Source organism: Sinohyriopsis cumingii, chromosome 4 (genome assembly GCF_028554795.1).
Source record: "Sinohyriopsis cumingii isolate HCF-2022 chromosome 4, ASM2855479v2, whole genome shotgun sequence".
Lineage (NCBI taxonomy): Eukaryota > Metazoa > Mollusca > Bivalvia > Unionida > Unionidae > Sinohyriopsis > Sinohyriopsis cumingii.
The window spans coordinates 11,113,051-11,136,842 of record NC_142964.1 but is presented as its reverse complement, the minus strand read 5'-3'; the positions used below and the strand labels follow the sequence as shown (position 1 = coordinate 11,136,842).

The window sequence follows — 23,792 nt, the reverse complement described above, 5'->3', positions numbered from 1 at the left end:
TACAATTATAATACCATTGGCTTAAGGGGATAGGACACTTATCAAATGTACAATTATAATACCATTGGCTTAAGGGGATAGGACACTTATCAAATGTACAATTATAATACCATTGGCTTAAGGGGATAGGACACTTATCAAATGTACAATTATAATACCATAGGCTTAAGGGGATAGGACACTTATCAAATGTACAATTATAATACCATTGGCTTAAGGGGATAGGACACTTATCAAATGTACAATTATAATACCATTGGCTTAAGGGGATAGGACACTTATCAAATGTACAATTATAATACCATTGGTTTAAGGGGATAGGACACTTATCAAATGTACAATTATAATACCATTGGCTTAAGGGGATAGGACACTTATCAAATGTACAATTATAATACCATTGGCTTAAGGGGATAGGACACTTATCAAATGTACAATTATAATACCATTGGCTTAAGGGGATAGGACACTTATCAAATGTACAATTAAAATACCATTGGCTTAAGGGGATAGGACACTTACCAAATGTACAATTATAATACCATTGGCTTAAGGGGATAGGACACTTATCAAATGTACAATTATAATACCATAGGCTTAAGGGGATAGGACACTTATCAAATGTACAATTAAAATACCATTGGCTTAAGGGAATAGGACACTTATCAAATGTACAATTATAATACCATTGGCTTAAGGGGATAGGACACTTATCAAATGTACAATTATAAAGCCATAGGCTTAAGGGGATAGGACACTTATCAAATGTACAATTATAATACCATTGGCTTAAGGGGATAGGACACTTATCAAATGTACAATTATAAAGCCATAGGCTTAAGGGGATAGGACACTTATCAAATGTACAATTATAATACCATTGGCTTAAGGGGATAGGACACTTATCAAATGTACAATTATAATACCATTGGCTTAAGGGGATAGGACACTTATCAAATGTACAATTATAATACCATTGGCTTAAGGGGATAGGACACTTATCAAATGTACAATTATAATACCATTGGCTTAAGGGGATAGGACACTTATCAAATGTACAATTATAATACCATTGGCTTAAGGGGATAGGACACTTATCAAATGTACAATTATAATACCATTGGCTTAAGGGGATAGGACACTTATCAAATGTACAATTAAAATGCCATTGGCTTAAGGGGATAGGACACTTATCAAATGTACAATTATAAAGCCATAGGCTTAAGGGGATAGGACACTTATCAAATGTACAATTATAATACCATTGGCTTAAGGGGATAGGACACTTATCAAATGTACAATTATAATACCATTGGCTTAAGGGGATAGGACACTTATCAAATGTACAATTATAATACCATTGGCTTAAGGGGATAGAACACTTATCAAATGTACAATTAAAATACCATTGGCTTAAGGGGATAGGACACTTATCAAATGTACAATTATAATACCATTGGCTTAAGGGGATAGGGCACTTACCAAATGTACAATTATAATACCATTGGCTTAAGGGGATAGGACACTTATCAAATGTACAATTATAATACCATTGGCTTAAGGGGATAGGACACTTATCAAATGTACAATTATAATACCATAGGCTTAAGGGGATAGGACACTTATCAAATGTACAATTATAATACCATAGGCTTAAGGGGATAGGACACTTATCAAATGTACAATTATAATACCATTGGCTTAAGGGGATAGGACACTTATCAAATGTACAATTATAATACCATTGGCTTAAGGGGATAGGACACTTATCAAATGTACAATTATAATACCATTGGCTTAAGGGGATAGGACACTTATCAAATGTACAATTATAATACCATTGGCTTAAGGGGATAGGACACTTATCAAATGTACAATTATAATACCATTGGCTTAAGGGGATAGGACACTTATCAAATGTACAATTATAATACCATTGGCTTAAGGGGATAGGACACTTATCAAATGTACAATTAAAATACCATTGGCTTAAGGGGATAGGACACTTACCAAATGTACAATTATAATACCATTGGCTTAAGGGGATAGGACACTTATCAAATGTACAATTATAAAGCCATAGGCTTAAGGGGATAGGACACTTATCAAATGTACAATTAAAATACCATTGGCTTAAGGGGATAGGACACTTATCAAATGTACAATTATAATACCATTGGCTTAAGGGGATAGGACACTTATCAAATGTACAATTATAAAGCCATAGGCTTAAGGGGATAGGACACTTATCAAATGTACAATTATAATACCATTGGCTTAAGGGGATAGGACACTTATCAAATGTACAATTATAAAGCCATAGGCTTAAGGGGATAGGACACTTATCAAATGTACAATTATAATACCATTGGCTTAAGGGGATAGGACACTTATCAAATGTACAATTAAAATACCATTGGCTTAAGGGGATAGGACACTTATCAAATGTACAATTATAATACCATTGGCTTAAGGGGATAGGACACTTATCAAATGTACAATTATAAAGCCATAGGCTTAAGGGGATAGGACACTTATCAAATGTACAATTATAATACCATTGGCTTAAGGGGATAGGACACTTATCAAATGTACAATTATAATACCATTGGCTTAAGGGGATAGGACACTTATCAAATGTACAATTATAATACCATTGGCTTAAGGGGATAGGACACTTATCAAATGTACAATTATAATACCATTGGCTTAAGGGGATAGGACACTTATCAAATGTACAATTATAATACCATTGGCTTAAGGGGATAGGACACTTATCAAATGTACAATTATAATACCATTGGCTTAAGGGGATAGGACACTTATCAAATGTACAATTATAATACCATTGGCTTAAGGGGATAGGACACTTATCAAATGTACAATTATAATACCATTGGCTTAAGGGGATAGGACACTTATCAAATGTACAATTATAATACCATTGGCTTAAGGGGATAGGACACTTATCAAATGTACAATTATAATACCATTGGCTTAAGGGGATAGGACACTTATCAAATGTACAATTATAATACCATAGGCTTAAGGGGATAGGACACTTATCAAATGTACAATTATAATACCATTGGCTTAAGGGGATAGGACACTTATCAAATGTACAATTATAATACCATTGGCTTAAGGGAATAGGACACTTATCAAATGTACAATTATAATACCATTGGCTTAAGGGAATAGGACACTTATCAAATGTACAATGATAATACCATTGGCTTAAGGGGATAGGACACTTATCAAATGTACAATGATAATACCATTGGCTTAAGGGGATAGGACACTTATCAAATGTACAATTATAATACCATTGGCTTAAGGGGATAGGACACTTATCAAATGTACAATTAAAATACCATTGGCTTAAGGGGATAGGACACTTATCAAATGTACAATTATAAAGCCATTGGCTTAAGGGGATAGGACACTTATCAAATGTACAATTATAATACCATTGGCTTAAGGGGATAGGACACTTATCAAATGTACAATTATAATACCATTGGCTTAAGGGGATAGGACACTTATCAAATGTACAATTATAAAGCCATTGGCTTAAGGGGATAGGACACTTATCAAATGTACAATTATAATACCATTGGCTTAAGGGGATAGGACACTTATCAAATGTACAATTATAATACCATTGGCTTAAGGGGATAGGACACTTATCAAATGTACAATTATAATACCATTGGCTTAAGGGGATAGGACACTTATCAAATGTACAATTATAATACCATTGGCTTAAGGGGATAGGACACTTATCAAATGTACAATTATAATACCATTGGCTTAAGGGGATAGGACACTTATCAAATGTACAATTATAATACCATTGGCTTAAGGGGATAGGACACTTATCAAATGTACAATTATAATACCATTGGCTTAAGGGGATAGGACACTTATCAAATGTACAATTATAATACCATTGGCTTAAGGGGATAGGACACTTATCAAATGTACAATTATAATACCATTGGCTTAAGGGGATAGGACACTTATCAAATGTACAATTATAATACCATTGGCTTAAGGGGATAGGACACTTATCAAATGTACAATTATAATACCATTGGCTTAAGGGGATAGGACACTTATCAAATGTACAATTATAATACCATTGGCTTAAGGGGATAGGTCATTTATCAGATGTACAATTATAATACCATTGGCTTAAGGGGATAGGACACTTATCAAATGTACAATTATAATACCATTGGCTTAAGGGGATAGGTCATTTATCAACTGTACAATTATAATACCATTGGCTTAAGGGGATAGGACACTTATCAAATGTACAATTATAATACCATTGGCTTAAGGGGATAGGACACTTATCAAATGTACAATTATAATACCATAGGCTTAAGGGGATAGGACACTTATCAAATGTACAATTATAAAGCCATTGGCTTAAGGGGATAGGACACTTATCAAATGTACAATTATAATACCATTGGCTTAAGGGGATAGGACACTTACCAAATGTACAATTATAATACCATTGGCTTAAGGGGATAGGTCATTTAGCAAATGTACAATTATAATACCATAGGCTTAAGGGGATATGACACTTATCAAATGTACAATTATAAAGCCATTGGCTTAAGGGGATAGGACACTTATCAAATGTACAATTATAATACCATTGGCTTAAGGGGATAGGACACTTATCAAATGTACAATTATAAAGCCATTGGCTTAAGGGGATAGGACACTTATCAAATGTACAATTATAATACCATTGGCTTAAGGGGATAGGACACTTATCAAATGTACAATTATAATACCATTGGCTTAAGGGGATAGGACACTTATCAAATGTACAATTATAATCCCATTGGCTTAAGGGGATAGGACACTTACCAAATGTACAATTATAAAGCCATTGGCTTAAGGGGATAGGACACTTATCAAATGTACAATTATAATACCATTGGCTTAAGGGGATAGGACACTTATCAAATGTACAATTATAATACCATTGGCTTAAGGGGATAGGACACTTATCAAATGTACAATTATAATACCATAGGCTTAAGGGGATAGGACACTTATCAAATGTACAATTATAAAGCCATTGGCTTAAGGGGATAGGACACTTATCAAATGTACAATTATAATACCATTGGCTTAAGGGGATAGGACACTTACCAAATGTACAATTATAATACCATTGGCTTAAGGGGATAGGACACTTACCAAATGTACAATTATAATACCATTGGCTTAAGGGGATAGGTCATTTATCAAATGTACAATTATAATACCATAGGCTTAAGGGGATATGACACTTATCAAATGTACAATTATAAAGCCATAGGCTTAAGGGGATAGGACACTTATCAAATGTACAATTATAATACCATTGGCTTAAGGGGATAGGACACTTATCAAATGTACAATTATAAAGCCATTGGCTTAAGGGGATAGGACACTTATCAAATGTACAATTATAATACCATTGGCTTAAGGGGATAGGACACTTATCAAATGTACAATTATAATACCATTGGCTTAAGGGGATAGGACACTTAGCAAATGTACAATTATAAAGCCATTGGCTTAAGGGGATAGGACACTTATCAAATGTACAATTATAATACCATTGGCTTAAGGGGATAGGACACTTATCAAATGTACAATTATAATACCATTGGCTTAAGGGGATAGGACACTTATCAAATGTACAATTATAATACCATTGGCTTAAGGGGATAGGACACTTATCAAATGTACAATTATAATACCATTGGCTTAAGGGGATAGGACACTTATCAAATGTACAATTATAATACCATTGGCTTAAGGGGATAGGACACTTATCAAATGTACAATTATAATACCATTGGCTTAAGGGGATAGGACACTTATCAAATGTACAATTATAATACCATTGGCTTAAGGGGATAGGACACTTATCAAATGTACAATTATAATACCATTGGCTTAAGGGGATAGGACACTTATCAAATGTACAATTATAATACCATTGGCTTAAGGGGATAGGTCATTTATCAAATGTACAATTATAATACCATTGGCTTAAGGGGATAGGACACTTATCAAATGTACAATTATAATACCATTGGCTTAAGGGGATAGGTCATTTATCAACTGTACAATTATAATACCATTGGCTTAAGGGGATAGGACACTTATCAAATGTACAATTATAATACCATTGGCTTAAGGGGATAGGACACTTATCAAATGTACAATTATAATACCATAGGCTTAAGGGGATAGGACACTTATCAAATGTACAATTATAAAGCCATTGGCTTAAGGGGATAGGACACTTATCAAATGTACAATTATAATACCATTGGCTTAAGGGGATAGGACACTTACCAAATGTACAATTATAATACCATTGGCTTAAGGGGATAGGTCATTTATCAAATGTACAATTATAATACCATTGGCTTAAGGGGATAGGTCATTTATCAAATGTACAATTATAAAGCCATTGGCTTAAGGGGATAGGACACTTATCAAATGTACAATTATAATACCATTGGCTTAAGGGGATAGGACACTTATCAAATGTACAATTATAATACCATTGGCTTAAGGGGATAGGACACTTATCAAATGTACAATTATAATACCATTGACACTTATCAAATGTACAATTATAATACCATAGGCTTAAGGGGATAGGACACTTATCAAATGTACAAGAAGATCAACCCATTGTAATAAACAGAAAAGAAAGAATTTAAAAAGGAGAATTATCTAAAGCAAAAAAAGGTTTATACATTTCGCTTGTGTAAATAATGACAGGACTAGCCAAACTTTAAAGATATGATTAACAATACACAAGGCAAACATAAGATGTACCCCTCTGAATAAGAAATATTTTGATGAAAGTTCCTCCTTTTATTTTATGTTCAGTTTGTACAAAATGACATGGATTTTAGAGATTGTTAAAAATTAGATGTGAAGCACTTGAAAAATAAGTTTTATGTTTTCTCAGTGAGTGATCAAAATTTTGGGCAGTCGGGCTTCACGGATTGTTCAAGACACCATAGTCTTTATACTCAGTGACTGTTTTGCCACTGTTAACCGGACCTTTTTGTTTCCCTTTGATGCAGTAGACAGTATCAGTTTTTCTGTAAATAGAGTTCCAGTTCTAGAAGATTTCATATCATTTGGATGTAATAAATACAGGTCATTTGGGTAATCATCTCAAGTGATTTGTACTAAAAACACATGCAAAATTTTCATCAAGTATTGATTCCCTCTTAACTACTGCAGATTTAGTGGATATATAGGCTATCACTGATCTGCAAAGTAGGTCACAGTGATATATTGATTAAAAAATACAATCAAAGTTATTTAATTTGGGTTGTTGAATCTATACAGATGTCCCTATGGTATAATTCTCCAATGTCATAGACAGCTAAGCATGTCACAGTGACCTCCTTTTTAAAGTGATATTTTTAAAGAAAACTACAATGCCATTAGTTTGATCTGTGTATTTTTATGTAATTTGTTCTTTGTCTCCCCCATCATCCCTCAGAATATAAACTTCACAATACTGTTAACATTTATTTCCTTCAAAGTAACTTAATCTTCAAGCTGTTGTTTGCATTTTATGCAGTCAGTGACAGATACCACATTATGTGGTATAATAGATGCACAGGTGTTTCGTTACTATTATGTACATTAATTATAGGTAAATGCTTTATTATATACAAATCCAAGTGCTTACAAAACAGGATAAATGGCCAGAAATATTTCAACATCTGTAAGGTGTGAGTCTCTCCATTGTTTGATCCAACCACACCATGTGTCAGCACCAATTTTAATTGCTTTCTATGATGCAAAATATGTTTAACACCATAATAATGCCCTTTTATGCTTGACTGGTATAAAGTACCAGCCCTCAGTATTTTTGAATGTATTACACAAGAAGTTATTTAACTATTTTTCAGCTATCATATTTCTTCTTGGTCTTTTTCTCTGGGGTACCATGAAAAGTGATACATTGTGAATAACAACTTCATATATCTTGTTTCTTTTTAAAAAACACAACAATTATTTATTGTCCACTTAAAATGTTGACCCCACCCACATCTACACACACACACACACACACACACACACACACACACACTAATGACTAATATATTTCAACTTTGGTGGACAGAACCTATAGTATTTTGAAATTATTCACCATTTGCAAAATTTCCCATGTTTCCATTAGAAGACCCTGTTAAAAATCATCTGTAATACAGATCAAGTATGAAGTCATTTGGAAGTACACTATATAACAGCTTTATTTGTATTTTGAAATTATTCACCATTTGCAAAATTTCCCATGTTTCCATTAGAAGACCCTGTTACAAATCATCTGTAATACAGATCAAGTATGAAGTCATTTGGAAATACACTATATAACAGCTTTATTTTGAAATCTTGAGGTGTTGCTGTTGTTGTAAGGTTTAATGCCATTTTTCAGCGCAAGATAGGCTATACATGGTGGCCAGCATGAATGGTGGAGGAAGAACCCGGGAAAACCCCGGAAAGAACCATCAACTCACGAGAAGCTACTGGCAAGCTTTCTCACATACCCACATTGGCTGAACCTGAGACTTGAACCCACCAAGACAGAGGTGAGATGGCAATGATCCGTAATGGTTAGCACTTTAGACCAACTGGCCACTTGGGTGGAAAATTTCAAAAGTGTACATTATAAACTTGATAAACTTAAAGTATAATAAAACAGCAGTTTTGAATATAAATCAGATTCAGATTCTGATGGCAATGTACAAATTTAAATCAGATTCAAATTCTGATGGCAATGTACAAATATAAATCAGATTCAGATTCTGATTGCATTGTACAAATTTAAATCAGATTCAGATTCTGATGGCACTGTACAAATTTAAATCAGATTCAGATTCTGATGGCAATGTACAAATATAAATCAGATTCAGATTCTGATTGCATTGTACAAATTTAAATCAGATTCAGATTCTGATGGCACTGTACAAATTTAAATCAGATTCAGATTCTGATGGCACTGTACAAATATAAATCAGATTCAGATTCTGATGGCAAGGTACAAATAGAAATCAGATTCATATTCTGATGGCAATGTACAAATTTAAATCAGATTCAGATTCTGATGGCACTGTACAAATTTAAATCAGATTCAGATTCTGATGGCACTGTACAAATATAAATCAGATTCAGATTCTGATGGCAATGTACAAATAGAAATCAGATTCATATTCTGATGGCAATGTACAAATATAATTTATTAATGAGTCAGTATATTGTCAGTTAATGAAAAAGGAAGAGTTATCTATCTTATAGTTCATGGCAAAGAAATTTGCAATGATATTCAACAGCATTTTTAGATTCCTTAGTTTCCTTCACATGATCAGTGTCTGGTGACCTCTGATGAACATTCACTGTGATTATTAAGTTTCACACTTTAACAGCTCAAATGTTTTTTTGGTCCAAATTGGGAAACAATTTCATCATCGATTCCTTTTTAACAGGAATTAAATACATGGAACCGTAAAATCAGTCTTGATAAGCTTCCCCTCTGCCAGATTATGTTTGTCTTTCAGGACAGGTGGTTTCATGATATGTCATAAAACTATATAATAAAAAAAATGGTGTACCAAGAACCTGGTCTGTCAAGACAGATGGTCTGTCACAGAGTGGTCTTTCAAGACAGGTTTTACAGTACATTATTAAATGTGCCTGCTTTTATGATACTGTACAATTTACTTGCATGTGTATTCTTAAGATTCCAATGTGTTGAATATCTGTGAAGTTATATTTGGTCTTTCACATCAATAAGTCTGCCGATGATCAGCTGGCATGACATGGAGTAAAAAACAGGAATCATTGTATTTCTTTCCTTAGAAAGCAGTTTGATTTTGGGAATGTTGATATAGTATTATTTGCACTTAATGAACTTTGCTAGCAAAAGATTTTATTTTCACACCAGAGGAAAAAATAATTTGCCTGAAAATAACCTTCTGTCACTGTTTATGACTAAGTTGGCTCTTAAATTTACTTAGTCTTGCATTGTCATTGTTTACATTTCTTTTCATATCTGCAGATTCACTCCACCCATTTTCTAGGACAATTGGCAATTTTATTTACTCACTTTGAATACATAGTGTTTGGACTATTGTACTGCTGTGCATGAAATAATGCATTTGTTTGTTTTCAGTGAAATGAATGTTTGCATTACCTGTGTAACTAAAATATTTTCATAAGCAGTTATTGATCCCTTATGTAAAAACCCACCTACTTAAATGAGGGCTGGGCTTAACTGATTGCTTAGAAATGTATCATTTATACTCACTTATAAGTCGAGTCCAATTGTGAAAAACATTTACTTTGATCTGCCATCACAAAACGTGCAAGCAGATCAGGGTTTATTTTGTTTGTTCTACTTATTAAGTCTAACAAAACTGCATAGACCCAGATCTGCTGGCACATTATGCAACACAAGATCTGGCTCTGTGCAGTTTGGCTTGATTAATAATTGAGTATATATGGTACTAGAAATAAATGAAGTTTCCAGATGAATTCTTCACAGAATTTGAAAGATAGGAATCTTTAGCATTCTTCAGAATTACAGTCATAGTAAATTAGACACCAGACATTTTTTTCAGTATACCATATTATGTCATTTTTGTACTCTGCAGTTTTTCTATATCATTAAAATCGACAATTATTTTTTCACCTTTGACCTTTTCATACAAAGAACCTTTTCCTATTTTTAAGATATATTGCATGTATTTTTTAGTTTAGAATAAACTTAAAAAGATGATTAATATTTTTTACCTGTAGTTTTTCATATGTTCATAAAAATAGTTGATGAAATTTGTATAAAAAATTACATCTAATATGGTACAGCAAACCTGATTTGAGAGACCTCATCTTTGAGTGACCACCTGTAATTCACAACCAAAAGCATCATGATCTGTTCTGTGTTATTATATAAATGCACTTTATGAGTGATCACCAGTGTTATGTGTATTTAACTTGTATTGTTTGTTAGTTTTTTTCTCCATCAGTATGTGTTATGTTTAGTTATATTTTGGACTTGGCCTGGTACAAAATCAAGTGTTCCTGATTAGAGACACTAATGTTTTTAATTTGGTAAACAATTAATACATAGCTAATATTTTTATAAGAGTGTGGGTTAAATATTAGAATCATTATGTTGGTATGAGTCAAGGACATTATATTGTTGTAGTTGTTGTTGTAGGGTTTAATGCCATTTTTCAGCACGTGATAGGCTATACATGGCGGCCAGTATTAATGGTGGAGGAGGAACCTGGAAAAACCCCAGAAAGAGCCACCAACCCACGAGAAGCTACTGGCAAGCTTTCTCACATACCCACATTGGCCGAATCCGAGACTCGAACACACACAGACAGAGGTGAGATGGCAGTGATCCATAACAGAGAGCACTTTTGACCACTCAGCCACTCAGGGTCCCTAAGGACATTATGCTTACCGTATTCTTTATTATAATTTTAGTAACAGACCTTGTCTAATTATAAATTGTTGTTCTAGAAATGAACTTTTGTCATATGTAAACTCTTCTTCATAATCAAAGGACATCAGTCAAGAACCCTTATTCAAACTCATAAAGGGCATCATTCAAGAACTCTTCCTCATACTCATACAGGAAATCAATCAGGAACTCTTGTTCATGCACATAAAGGATATCATTCATGAACTCTTATTCATACTCATAAAGGACATCATTCTTGAACTCTTAAACTCATAAAGGACATTATTCATGAACTCTTAAACTCATAAAGGACATTATTCATGAACTCTTAAACTCATAAAGGACATTATTCATGAACTCTTAAACTCATAAAGGACATTATTCATGAACTCTTGTTCATACACATATAGAATATAGGACATCATTCATGAACACTTATTCATACTCATACAGGACATCATTCATGAACTCTTATTCATACTCATAAAGGACATCATTCATGAACTCTTCTTCATACTCATACAGGACATCATTCATGAACCCTTCTTCATACACATAAATGACATCATTCATGAACTCTTCTTCATACTGAAAGGATATCATTCATGAACTCTTATTCATACTCATACAGGACATCATTCATGAACCTTTATTCATGCTCTTAAATAACATTCACAAACTCTTCATACTCAAAGGATATCATTCATGACCTCTTCTTCATGCTCATAAAGGACACCATTCATGAACTCTTCTTTATGCTCAAAGGACATCATTCATGAACTGTTCTTTATGCTCAATGGACATCATTCATGAACTCTTCTTTATACTCAGAGGATATCATTCATGACCTGTTCTTCATGCTCATAAAGGACACCATTCATGAACTCTTCTTTATGCTCAAATGACATCATTCATGAACTCTTATTCATACTCAGTGGACATCATTCATGAACTCTTCTTTATACTCAGAGGACATCATTCATGAACTCTTCTTCATACTCAAAGGACTTCATTCAGTAATTCGTCTTCATGCTCATAAAGGACATTAATCATGAACCTTTATTCATACTCATAAATAACATTCATGAACTCTTCTTCATACTCAAAGGATATCATTCATGAACTCTTCTTCATGCTCATAAATGACATTCATGATTTCTTCTTCATGCTTATAAAGGACATCATTCATGAACTCTTCTTCATACTCAGAGGACATCATTCATGAACCATTCTTCATACTCAATGGACATCATTCATGAACTCTTCTTTATACTCAAAGGACATCATTCATGAACTCTTCTTCGTACACATAAAGGACAACATTCTTGAACTGTTCTTCATACTCAAAGGACATCATTCATGAAGTCTTCTTCATACTCATACAGTACATCATTCGTGAACTCTTTTTCAAACACACATACTCAAAGGACATCATTCATAAACCCTTCTTCATGCACATACACATATAGGACATCATTCATGAATGCATATTCATACTTATACTCATAAAGGGCCGCTCTGGTGGTCTAGTGGTTACAGCATCCACCTTGGATGTGGAAGGTTATAGGTTCGATCCACGGCCGAGTCATACCAAAGACATTTAAAAATGGTACTAACAGCTGCCTCACTAGGCACGCAGCATTAAGAGGTTAATGTGAGGACTGGTTGGCCTGGTTTCAGGATAATGTGACTGGGTGGGACATCATGCTACATGTCTGCAGCATGATGCCCCAGTGCTAGACATTGCTGTAAACTGCCACACTGCAGATATTGTAGTGATATGACTGAAAAATTGTTAAAACTACATTAAAAATCCAAATCACACACACACACACACACACACACATTCATAAATGATGTCCTTTATGAACCCATCTTCATACTCACTGGACATCATTCATGAACCCTTATTCATACCTGTACTCATAAAGGACATCATTCATGAACTCTCCCTCATACTCATAAAGGACATCATTCATGAACCCTTATTCATACTCATCCAGGACATCATTCCTGAACCCTTATTCATACTTATACTCATAAAGGACATCATTCCTGAACCCTTATTCATACTTATACTCATAAAGGACATCATTCCTGAACCCTTATTCATACTTTTACTCATAATGGACATCATTCATGAACTCTTCTTCATGCTCATAAAGGACATCTCTGATTATGATGCTTCGCAGAGGGCAAAATTACCACATATACTCACATACAAATTGAGTCCAGCTACTAATAAAATTGACACAGATCTACCATTGCATAATGAGCTGGTAGATTATGGTCTGTATTGTTTCTTCTACTGATTACTCTTAATAAAATACCTAAACCTAGATCTGCTGGTGCATTATTTGATGGCATATCTGGGTCTTTGCAGTTTGTAATTGGATTAGATTTGTAAGTGGTATATACAGTAACTATCCTTTAGGTGCCTTTTATTGACAGGTTTCACTACCATATTTTGAGCTGACAATTTTCAATCATAGTAGTTTCTTTAGTACATTACAAGAATATTTTTAACTTATATCTTATGTGTGTCATTTTCTTTGCATAATTTCAGCCAGAGTTGAGGATCAATAGATGTTGTACGACCAGCGCCTGTATGGGCCTCATCTCACCTCGAGATTTTGTAGACTTGGTATACAATATAGAGACCTCTGATCACTATATTACAAATGGTAAGTAAGGCATTGATATTCCATTCACATCTCAGATTTTGTAGACTTGGTATACAATATAGAGACCTCTGATCACTATATTACAAACGGTAAGTAAGGCATTGATATTCCATTCACATCTCAGATTTTGTAGACTTGGTATACAATATAGAGACCTCTCTGATCATTATATTACAAACGGTAAGTAAGGCATTGATATTCCATTCACATCTCAGATTTTGTAGACTTGGTATACAATATAGAGACCTCTGATCACTATATTACAAACGGTAAGTAAGGCATTGATATTCCATTCACATCTCAGATTTTGTAGACTGACTGCATTCGCATCACAGTGTTAATACATGAAAAAAATTATATCACAGTGTAACCTAAATATCTATGAAATCGCACAGTGTAACCTAAATATCTGTGTAATGCACAGTGTAACCTAAATATCTATGTAATGCACAGTGTAACCTAAATATCTATGTAATGCACAGTGTGACCTAAATATCTATGTAACGCACAGTGTGACCTAAATATCTATGCAACGCACAGTGTGACCTAAATATCTATTTAATGAAGAAGAAATTCGAATGTATAGCAGGGCTATGGCATTATTTCAAAAGTTTGTCAAAAAAATTTAAAATTGTCTCTAATTGAACATTAAAATTCTTCCATTTTTTCACACTCTGTTTCCTGTGTTGTATACACACACACACAGAGAAGTAATTCCAAAAGGATTCAGGACATTAAATGATTATGGTTGAATTATAAATATTGGCTCAATCAGCATAAAAATATTAACATTACTTTGATTATCTGAGGATGTTCTGCTTCACTGCTTTAAGTTGTTGAGATGGCTTGGAGTTTGTACTTTGTGAGATCAAAAATAATTCAGATGGGATAAAATGTTAATTTATTATGATTATGATTGGATTATTGAAGTGACATAGAACAGGGTTTGGCTTTGGTGTTTAATTTGGTTTGCTGAGATATCTAATCAAGCATTATCTCCCAATGCTAAAACTCAATTATAAGCAAACAAAATATTGTAGAAAATTACTTTACTTTAGTAATGAGTGTGTGAGTGTTTGATTTGGATTTTTAATGTAGCTTTAATAATTTTTCAGTCATATTGCTACAATGTCTGCAGTGTGACATTGTAATTCTGATACGCCATACAATATGGACAGTATTCCCTAACTGGAAAAAAAAATTATATACTATGTTCAGAAAAGTTTCACTAAATTTGATTGGATTTAAAACAGGGTCTGACAGATGAGTACTGGGGCATATCATTGTAAAGCTTATATCTGGATAAGCTTCAGCTGACTGTTGTTAAATTTTGTCAAAAGCTGGCAGAAATTCAGCAGTATGTTTGGAAAAACAATTCTGTACAATCTGCTGATACTGTAAAAAGTTATGCAAATTTTCAGCAACATGTTGGGGGGGGGGAGATGTAAAAATTTGTATTTAAGTTGATGCAGAATGAATAAAATTTTTAAACTAATGCTGTTCAGAACTATGAATTGAATATATCAAGTGATTCTGTTTCCATTTACAGGCGTCAGTATAACAACCGACAAGTGCCCTGAAGACAAAGGCCATGTACGGGGTTGGAATCATCCATGTGCAATATTCTGTAGAAAGCTGCCAAAGTAAGAAATTTATCATTTACTGTATGTATGCAAATGGAACCATTTACAATACCTGAAAAGTAACACTCTCTGGTTATCTTGCGAAATGTATAAATTGCCAAATGAGGTATTCACTACTGGGAGCTTTACGTACAATCAAAATGCCAGAATGTGAGAAGTATATCAATTATAGCCCAGAGGATTTACAGTGTTTAACCTTCAAGCAATTACAATAAATCATAAATCTTAACAAGGATAGTGTCAGAGGACAATTGACTATGCTAGTATCGTGTACCTATGCCTTATTATGCAGGAATAAGGACACCTCACAGTTACAAAAATAGATGTAAGAGTGATGTTGACATCCAACATTTCACAAGTTGTTAAGGTTATCCAAAAACACTGAAATGGACTGGAGATTTTGTTAAAAAAATGTTCAGATATAAATTTCCAGAAAATAAAAAAATTGATGAAAGAAGAAATTTTGAAAAAACAAATTGCATTTGCATTTTTCACTGAAAGGCATGTCATTGAGATTCAAGTTTCAAGTAGCAGAGATCTCATTTGTGTATGTGAAAAGTGATTGTATCAATGAAAAATAAAATACCAAAACTATAGAATAATATAATTTTAATTAAAATACCAAAACTATAGAATAATGTAATTTTAATTAAAATACCAAAACTATAGAATAATGTAATTTTATTTAAAATACCACACTATAAAATATTGTAATTTTAAATAAAAATACAAAACTATAGAATAATGTAATTATAATTAAAATACCACATTATAGAATAATGTAATTTTAATTAAAATACCAAAACTATAGAATACTGTAGTTTTAATAAAAATACCAAAAACTATAGAATAATGTAATTTTAATTAAAATACCAAAAACTATAGAATACTGTAATTTTATTTAAAATACCAAAAACTATAGAATAATGTAATTTTATTTAAAATACCACACTATAAAATATTGTAATTTTAAAAAAAAATACAAAACTATAGATAAATGTAATTATAATTAAAATACCACATTATAGAATAAGGTAATTTTAATTAAAATACAAAAACTATAGAATAATGTAATTTTAAGTAATGTAACACACTATAGAATAATGTCATTTTAATTAAAATACCAAACTGTAGAATAATGTAATTTTAATTAAATACCCAAACCAGAGAATAATGTAATTCTAATGAAAATACCAAAAACTATAGAGTAATGTTATTTTAATTAGAATGCCAAACTATAGAATAATGTTATTTTAATTAAAATACCAAAACTATAATTGATAAGATAATATATATTTGAAACTAAAAGATATTTTTCATTTGCTTGGCTTTGTGTGTTGTTTTTTTATGTAAAAAAAACATTGGGTAATTGGTTCATTATTATTATCATATATATATATATATATATATATATATATATATATATATATTCTGAATGTTCTTATTAATCAACACTGTTAAGTACACATACATGATGTCATGATATTATTGGGACTTTCCAATGCCGATTTCTGCTTCCAAGTCAATATAATGAATATTCACCCAGCAGTGATAGCCTCATTTTGATTTTTAGCAATCAATATCAGGAATGGCAACTCGTCCGAAACGCATATTGTGAAATGGGTGTATTATTGTTTTATGCAACAATTACTGTATATACTCACTTATAAGTTGAGTCAAACTGCAGACAACAAAGATCCTTATCTGCAATAGCATAATGCACTTGCAGACCAGGTTCTATATTTTGTTTGTTCTACTGATTACTCCTAACTTTATGCAAAGGCAGATCTGGGTCTGTGCATTTTACAGTTGGACTTGACTTACAAGCAAGTATGTACATGCAAAAGTCAGTACTATTTTTTCTTCCTTAATTTGTCATGTAGAAACAATTTTCTTATAACAGTTTGCAAATTTATTTCTAAACCTAATGAAATGAATATTTTACATATTATTCTATATAGTGTTGTTGTAATTAGAGATACTACTGCAATGCTGTAATGAGAGTGAACTAATTATTTGTACATCAGAAAAAAAATGAACAGGTGTATCAATAAATGCGGAGAGAATATTTACTTGAATTGTGTGAATAATGGAGATATTTCATCACATGGGGGAAAATACTCAGAGAGGAAATATATCCATTATTGACTCAGAACAAGCAATTAAGTGTTTTTAACAGAATGAAGTAGAGGATTTCTTACCATTTCTGGCATGAAAAACAGGCTTTCATGTCACTAAGGACTGATAAAACATGGAACCATATATGGGCAGATTGTGTTATGTACTGTGTGTATCATTGATCAAAATGAACATGGTTACATTCATTTCATCATCTTAAATCTTAAGAACAAATTCTTTTGCACACTAGAAATTTATTTTATAGGTTTTTCTCATTTTGTGATAATGAGAAGACCTTGAAGAAACATGCTATGCTCAGTCTTTTCATCTTCACATTGAAGTTCGGTGTGAAGAGGATCCACTATTCCCAGTCCACTACCACAGATGTAAAAACAAAACAAACTCCGTCTTACTTGCTGGTCTTTTCTATAGGCAGGGAGGAACTTAACTACAATCCACCAAATGATGGCCAGTTCCTTTTTTAAAAATGTACCCAGATAAAATAGTTTGCTGAATTTCAAAGAAAACATTACCTTTAAAGAACCAACTGTTATGAAAACGTACTAAGCAGATGGAAAAAAAAATCAGTCTCAATCATGCAATACAATTATTTGATGTTGCCGCCACAATAAGAAACGGGCATTTGTTTGGTTCTCCAAAGCTCAGGTCCCGGCCCCACTGGCCTTTAGCAGTGACTTCAATAATATATGCACCTTTCATCAAAGAAAGCCGACTTCAGTCTTCAATAAAAGCAAAGAACTTTTCTTCAAAGAAGTCAGTACCAAACTTAAATAAAAGCAATGGAATCTGATGAATTTTTGTCATTTTTCCAACGTGACTGGAACACGTTTACTGTGCCATGAAAGTTTCCTTTTTGCAGGGAAAAAGTTACGAACATTACCAATGACAGCTTAAAATGCAAACTTGGGACATACTGAAAAGTAAATGTGCTTCATCATTCGTTACTTGATTGTGCTATGTTTATCCACTGAATTCAGACCTATATGACCTGTGACAAAATTATTGAATAATTTGAATCTGTGAGTGTGCATTTTTTCAATGAAATTACTTGTATTGTGGATTCAATTTATGTGATAAGATTTGCAGGTGATTACACGGTGTTGGTACTCTATTCATGTTATACATAAGGCATGTATATATAAACAGTATACACATATATGTACCAATCCGTGGTTTTCTAAATAAAGTAAAATAATATATATGTCTTCTCTGTTTTCACTAAAGGTGTATTTCCCATTTAATATGCATCAATTTAAGATGGTAACTGTGCCAGTGAAGCACAGATTTTACTGCCCATATTTATTACCTATCCCCTACCCCCCCCACCACCCGCATTTTTGGGTGGGTACATGCATTGTTTTCTTCAGCTAACTGACCTGGTTGCTTATAACATGGTTTAGTCTATAACATGGTAGGGTTCTAATGCACCCAACTACCAGTTATGGCAGGGTCACACTGTATTTGATTTTCATGGACATTTTTGCAAACTTTGTAACATTTGATATACTGGTATTGCCAGAAGCTGATTAATTAATAATATATTTTTTCATCTGCCTTGTTGTTGCACTTGGGTTTTACTAAACAATGGAAATGTGTATTAGCAGAAGCCGTTATTACGTCTGTTTTTCTTTTACCCCCAAAAGACGAACAGTTTTGATTATTTATATTAACCTTCACACCGCTTGTTTTCACTCTTTATGATATCTAGTTTGTCCAAATTGAAAATGGTGCCAATCTTACATCCAGCATGAAAATTTTGTTTTTGTCACTTCGAAACAGAGGGTCTTAGTACATGAGATTTTCCGTGCTATGTTGTGATTGCTCTGGTGGCCTAAGTGGTTAGAGTGTCTGCCTCGGATGTGTGAGGTCATGGGTTCAAAACCTTGGCCGAGTCATCCCAAAGACTTGTACAAATGGTACTTGCAGCTGCCTCACTTGGCACTCAGCATTAAAAGGTTAGTTTAGGATTGGTTGGCCTGGTGTCAGGATAATGTAACTGTGTGGGACATCATGCCACATGTCTGCGGCATGATGCCTCACTGCTAAACATCACTATCAACTGTCACACTGCAGACATTGTAGCGATATGACTGAAAGATCGTTAAAGCTACATTAAAAATCCAAATAACACACTCACACACATACACATATCCTATGTTGTTGGTCCTAAATTGGTGCTGATCACATGGACAGAACTGCAGTATGGCACTGGTTTTGAAAATTTTGTTTGACATGAGGATTTCACTAAAACGGTTCTCACTGGTGCAGCCATTGTGAAATATCTCGTTAAAGCTGCTTGTCCTGAACATATACTTGTTCCAACATTTTCTTTTATTTGACTGCCAAAAGACAGGACCTATCATTTTATGGCATCCACTCCTTCATCAGTCATTTTGGTGCCAAATAAATAATGGTGCTGATCTGACATATAGCATGACCACCATGACAGCCACCTTGAACATATTGTCATTGTTTTTTTAATGGAAAATTTGACATCCAGTATGGCCACCATGGCAGCCATATTAAAAATCATACTTTAACTTTACTTTAATGCAAACTCATATTGATGCAGTTTTCATCACAAGATGTCTTATGATGCATATTTGGTCATAAATGAAAATGCTGCTTATCTGGCATCCAGTATGGCCACCACAGCAGCCATCATGAAAATCTTTGTTTTCATTGCTACTCCTGCATATGAAGTGGATGGTTATATCAAAATTGAGTTTTCACCAACAGACTTCTTATGATAATTATGACATGGGGTTTTCACCAAGAGACTTCTAATGATGTCCACTTTGTCCTAAATGAAAATGGTGCCAAGCTGACATTCAATATGCATACCATAGCAGCAAATGAAAATCATGTTAATGTTGAAGAATGTCAGTCAATCCTTGACAGTTAAAAGGAAGACATGGTTTTATCTAGAATTCATGGAAATTCTTTTTGCCCATTAAGTCATCAGTACCTTCAAGGGACTGGTGTTATTAATTCACCATGTGCTTGTATGTTGATCCTTTCAGTAAACCTTGATGGCTTGTCATTTTCTTTATGTATTTATTTAAATATATGCTGTTTGAAAGAATAATACTATTATATATGAGCTCAAATAAATTTTTCTGACAGTCCATCATAATTGTTTACTGCATGTATGTCCAGCAAAATCTGTATGTAAATAAACATAAAGTTTTTCTGGCATCTGTTTTAAAGCTCCCTTTACCCTGTGAATCAACAATCTTACTGTGGCTTGTAGATTACAAAAATATTGTTAATCTTAGTGAATGGTGTCATTGGACTAAGGTTTTCACACAAACGCTTGTTGCAAAATGTAATTAGTTCTGAATGAAAAATGGTGCAGATCTGAGCATCAGAATATCTGCACATTTGTGAAGGAATTTGAGAAGCAGACCAGTCTGCTGTTGGGGTCAAGTCAAGGTCATTTTTGTACTTGAATGATCTTGTGAATACATTGACTGATGTAAATGACATTGAGGGGCCCCCTTTGGTGGCTGAGTGGTATAAAGCGCTCACTTTTTACCAGTCACTGCCATCTCATCTCTGTCCACATGGGTTTCAAGTCTTTAGTTCAGCCAATATGGGAACTTGAGAAAAAATGCCAGTAACATTTCATAAGTCATAAATTCTTACATGGCTTTTCCAGGGTTCTTCTGCCACCAGGTATACTGGCTGCCATGGAGAGCCTACCATGTGTTGAAACATGGTGTTAAACCCAAAACAACAAATGATATTAATTTTAAGGTGAAAAGATCTCAAGTCCAGTGTTTAACTATACTGGCTTGTAAGCATAATGACACAAAGAAGTTTAAATGGATTTTTATTTTTAAAAAGTACTTTTTAATTTAAATGTAACTATTTGGGGAGGTGTAAATAATTATCATTATGCAATACTTACCCACCATTATGGTGTGGCTAACCTATTTTTGTGCCCAAAACTCGCCTTCCATTTGATGTGAATATATCCTCCCGCAGAGTGGAGAAAAGTCAGTATGACCTTTTGCACACCACTCTGTATGTCACATGGTCATATGCAGAAGGTAGATATTACTTGTCATCTTTTTCTTAGACTTTGGTTATACAAGACATCAAAGTGGGGTGGAAAAGGGCATTTTGCAATAGCTGCAGGTGAGTATTGCATAATTAAAATTAGTTTTACCTCCCCACAAAAGAGCTACATTTTAATAGCAGCAATTACCTATCCTGTCGCTATTGCTGAATTTTTCAGTTAGGTGGGTTGATGCTCTCATCAAACTGATCAAAATCAGAGGAACAGGTCCATCTGTAGAAGGTTCTGCCATAACCAGGGGCCCTGGAGAGAAACAAAAACATTGAAAGTGTTGCAGTGCTTTGCCGCTTTTGCATGGTTCAGCATCCAAAATGAAAGGGCACAACCTGTGGTTGCAGTGCTCAACCGCTCAGGCATGAATCTCATTTCCTCATCTTGCAGAAGCTAGAGCAAGTGGAACACAGATTGAGTGTAAGGTTTTAAATGGTTTACACATGGCTTGGTTAATGACTATAAAACATAAGAAAGATTCCATCTGGGTGTAAGAGAGTGGGAGACAGGCCTCTGGAGTTCAAATACTTAATGAGATCGGCAAGGTTCAAATCTGAACCTTTTCTGTGTCCTGAGAGAATTTTAGTGTGATGGAAATGCTCAATAGCCTCTGATAGTGGATACTAAATATCTTTTGGTCTTAAAAAGGAACAAAAGGAATCAGCAAAGGAAGTTGAAGTGGGGCAGATAGGAATAACATGTTCGTAGGTAGGCCACTACCATTCCCATGATTCGGGTGAAGACTGGGTGCAGTAGAGATTCAGAATGGCAGAACCTGGTATTGAGAAAACTCCTGGTCTTGGCAAAAACAGAAATATTTGCAATGTGTAGGAAACAGTTGGGACATGCAAGTGAGCATCCTGAAGGTCAGTGGAGATGTCCCAATTCAACAGTCTGGAGAGCATTCCATATTGAGGAGGGTGGATCCATCTTTAAGGATTCCTCCAAGAGAAACAGGTTGATTGTGAAGAGATCAATATGATTCAAAATTTTCAGCATTTCTTGGTGATCAGGAAGATTGGGGAGGAGGAGGGAGACTTATTTTTCAAGACCCTTTTGTCTGCCCCTTTCTGCAGAAGGGTGTGCACCTCCTCCCTCAATTTCACCAGATTGGACTGGGAAGAAAAAATGGGGGTCCTTGATAGCGGGGATTGTTCTGGAGTTGGTAACCCTCGTTACGATGGAGAGGAACCGCCCATTGTCTGTGATGCTTGACCAAGCCCCTGAGAAGAGGCCTAGGGGATTATCTACTGGGATGTGCAGGAAGCTGATGTACGGCAGGAGAGGGGTTAATTTGCTAGGCCTGTCCCAAACTCTCCTATGGTAGGAAATGAAGGAAGGCTAGTGATTTCCTCTTGGATCTGCAGTGACCTAGGCACCATGGACTTCATGAGTAAGGTGGTGATCTAGCAGGAGTTAGGGGATTGGACTGAGGCTGCGTCATCATGAAAAATTGTGCAGATGACCAGGAGTGGAGATGAAAGATCATTGTTGGTGATCCAGCAAGTCTTGAGAAGCCATGGTAGGAGAGAGGCACCCTAAGAGGGTCTCATCTTCTAGAGGAGCAGCCCTTAGAAGGTCTTTAATGTGGTTAAGCAGGACTGATGAGTGATAAATGGAGAAGACCTTGTCTTCAACTGATTTATCACTGTGTGTATCATGGGTGTTGTGTTTTGCCTCCCTAACAGAAGGGGGCAACATGTTGCCAGAAGTACAATATTTAT

At 34.1% G+C, this 23,792-nt stretch overlaps 1 protein-coding gene across 3 annotated transcripts in view; it reads left to right on the top strand.

The window, feature by feature from the left end:
• Positions 1-23,792, top strand: part of LOC149800624 (stAR-related lipid transfer protein 5-like) — a 124,951-nt gene that overhangs the window by 66,284 nt on the left and 34,875 nt on the right. For all 3 annotated transcript variants that reach the window (XR_016420537.1, XM_089954614.1, XM_089954613.1), the window contains exons 4-5: positions 14,094-14,211; positions 15,761-15,854. Coding sequence is in view for 2 of the 3 variants with exons in the window: in XM_089954614.1 (XP_089810740.1) it covers positions 14,094-14,211; positions 15,761-15,854 (212 nt within the window). In the remaining variant the exon portion in view is untranslated. The remainder of the gene's footprint in view (positions 1-14,093; positions 14,212-15,760; positions 15,855-23,792) is intronic.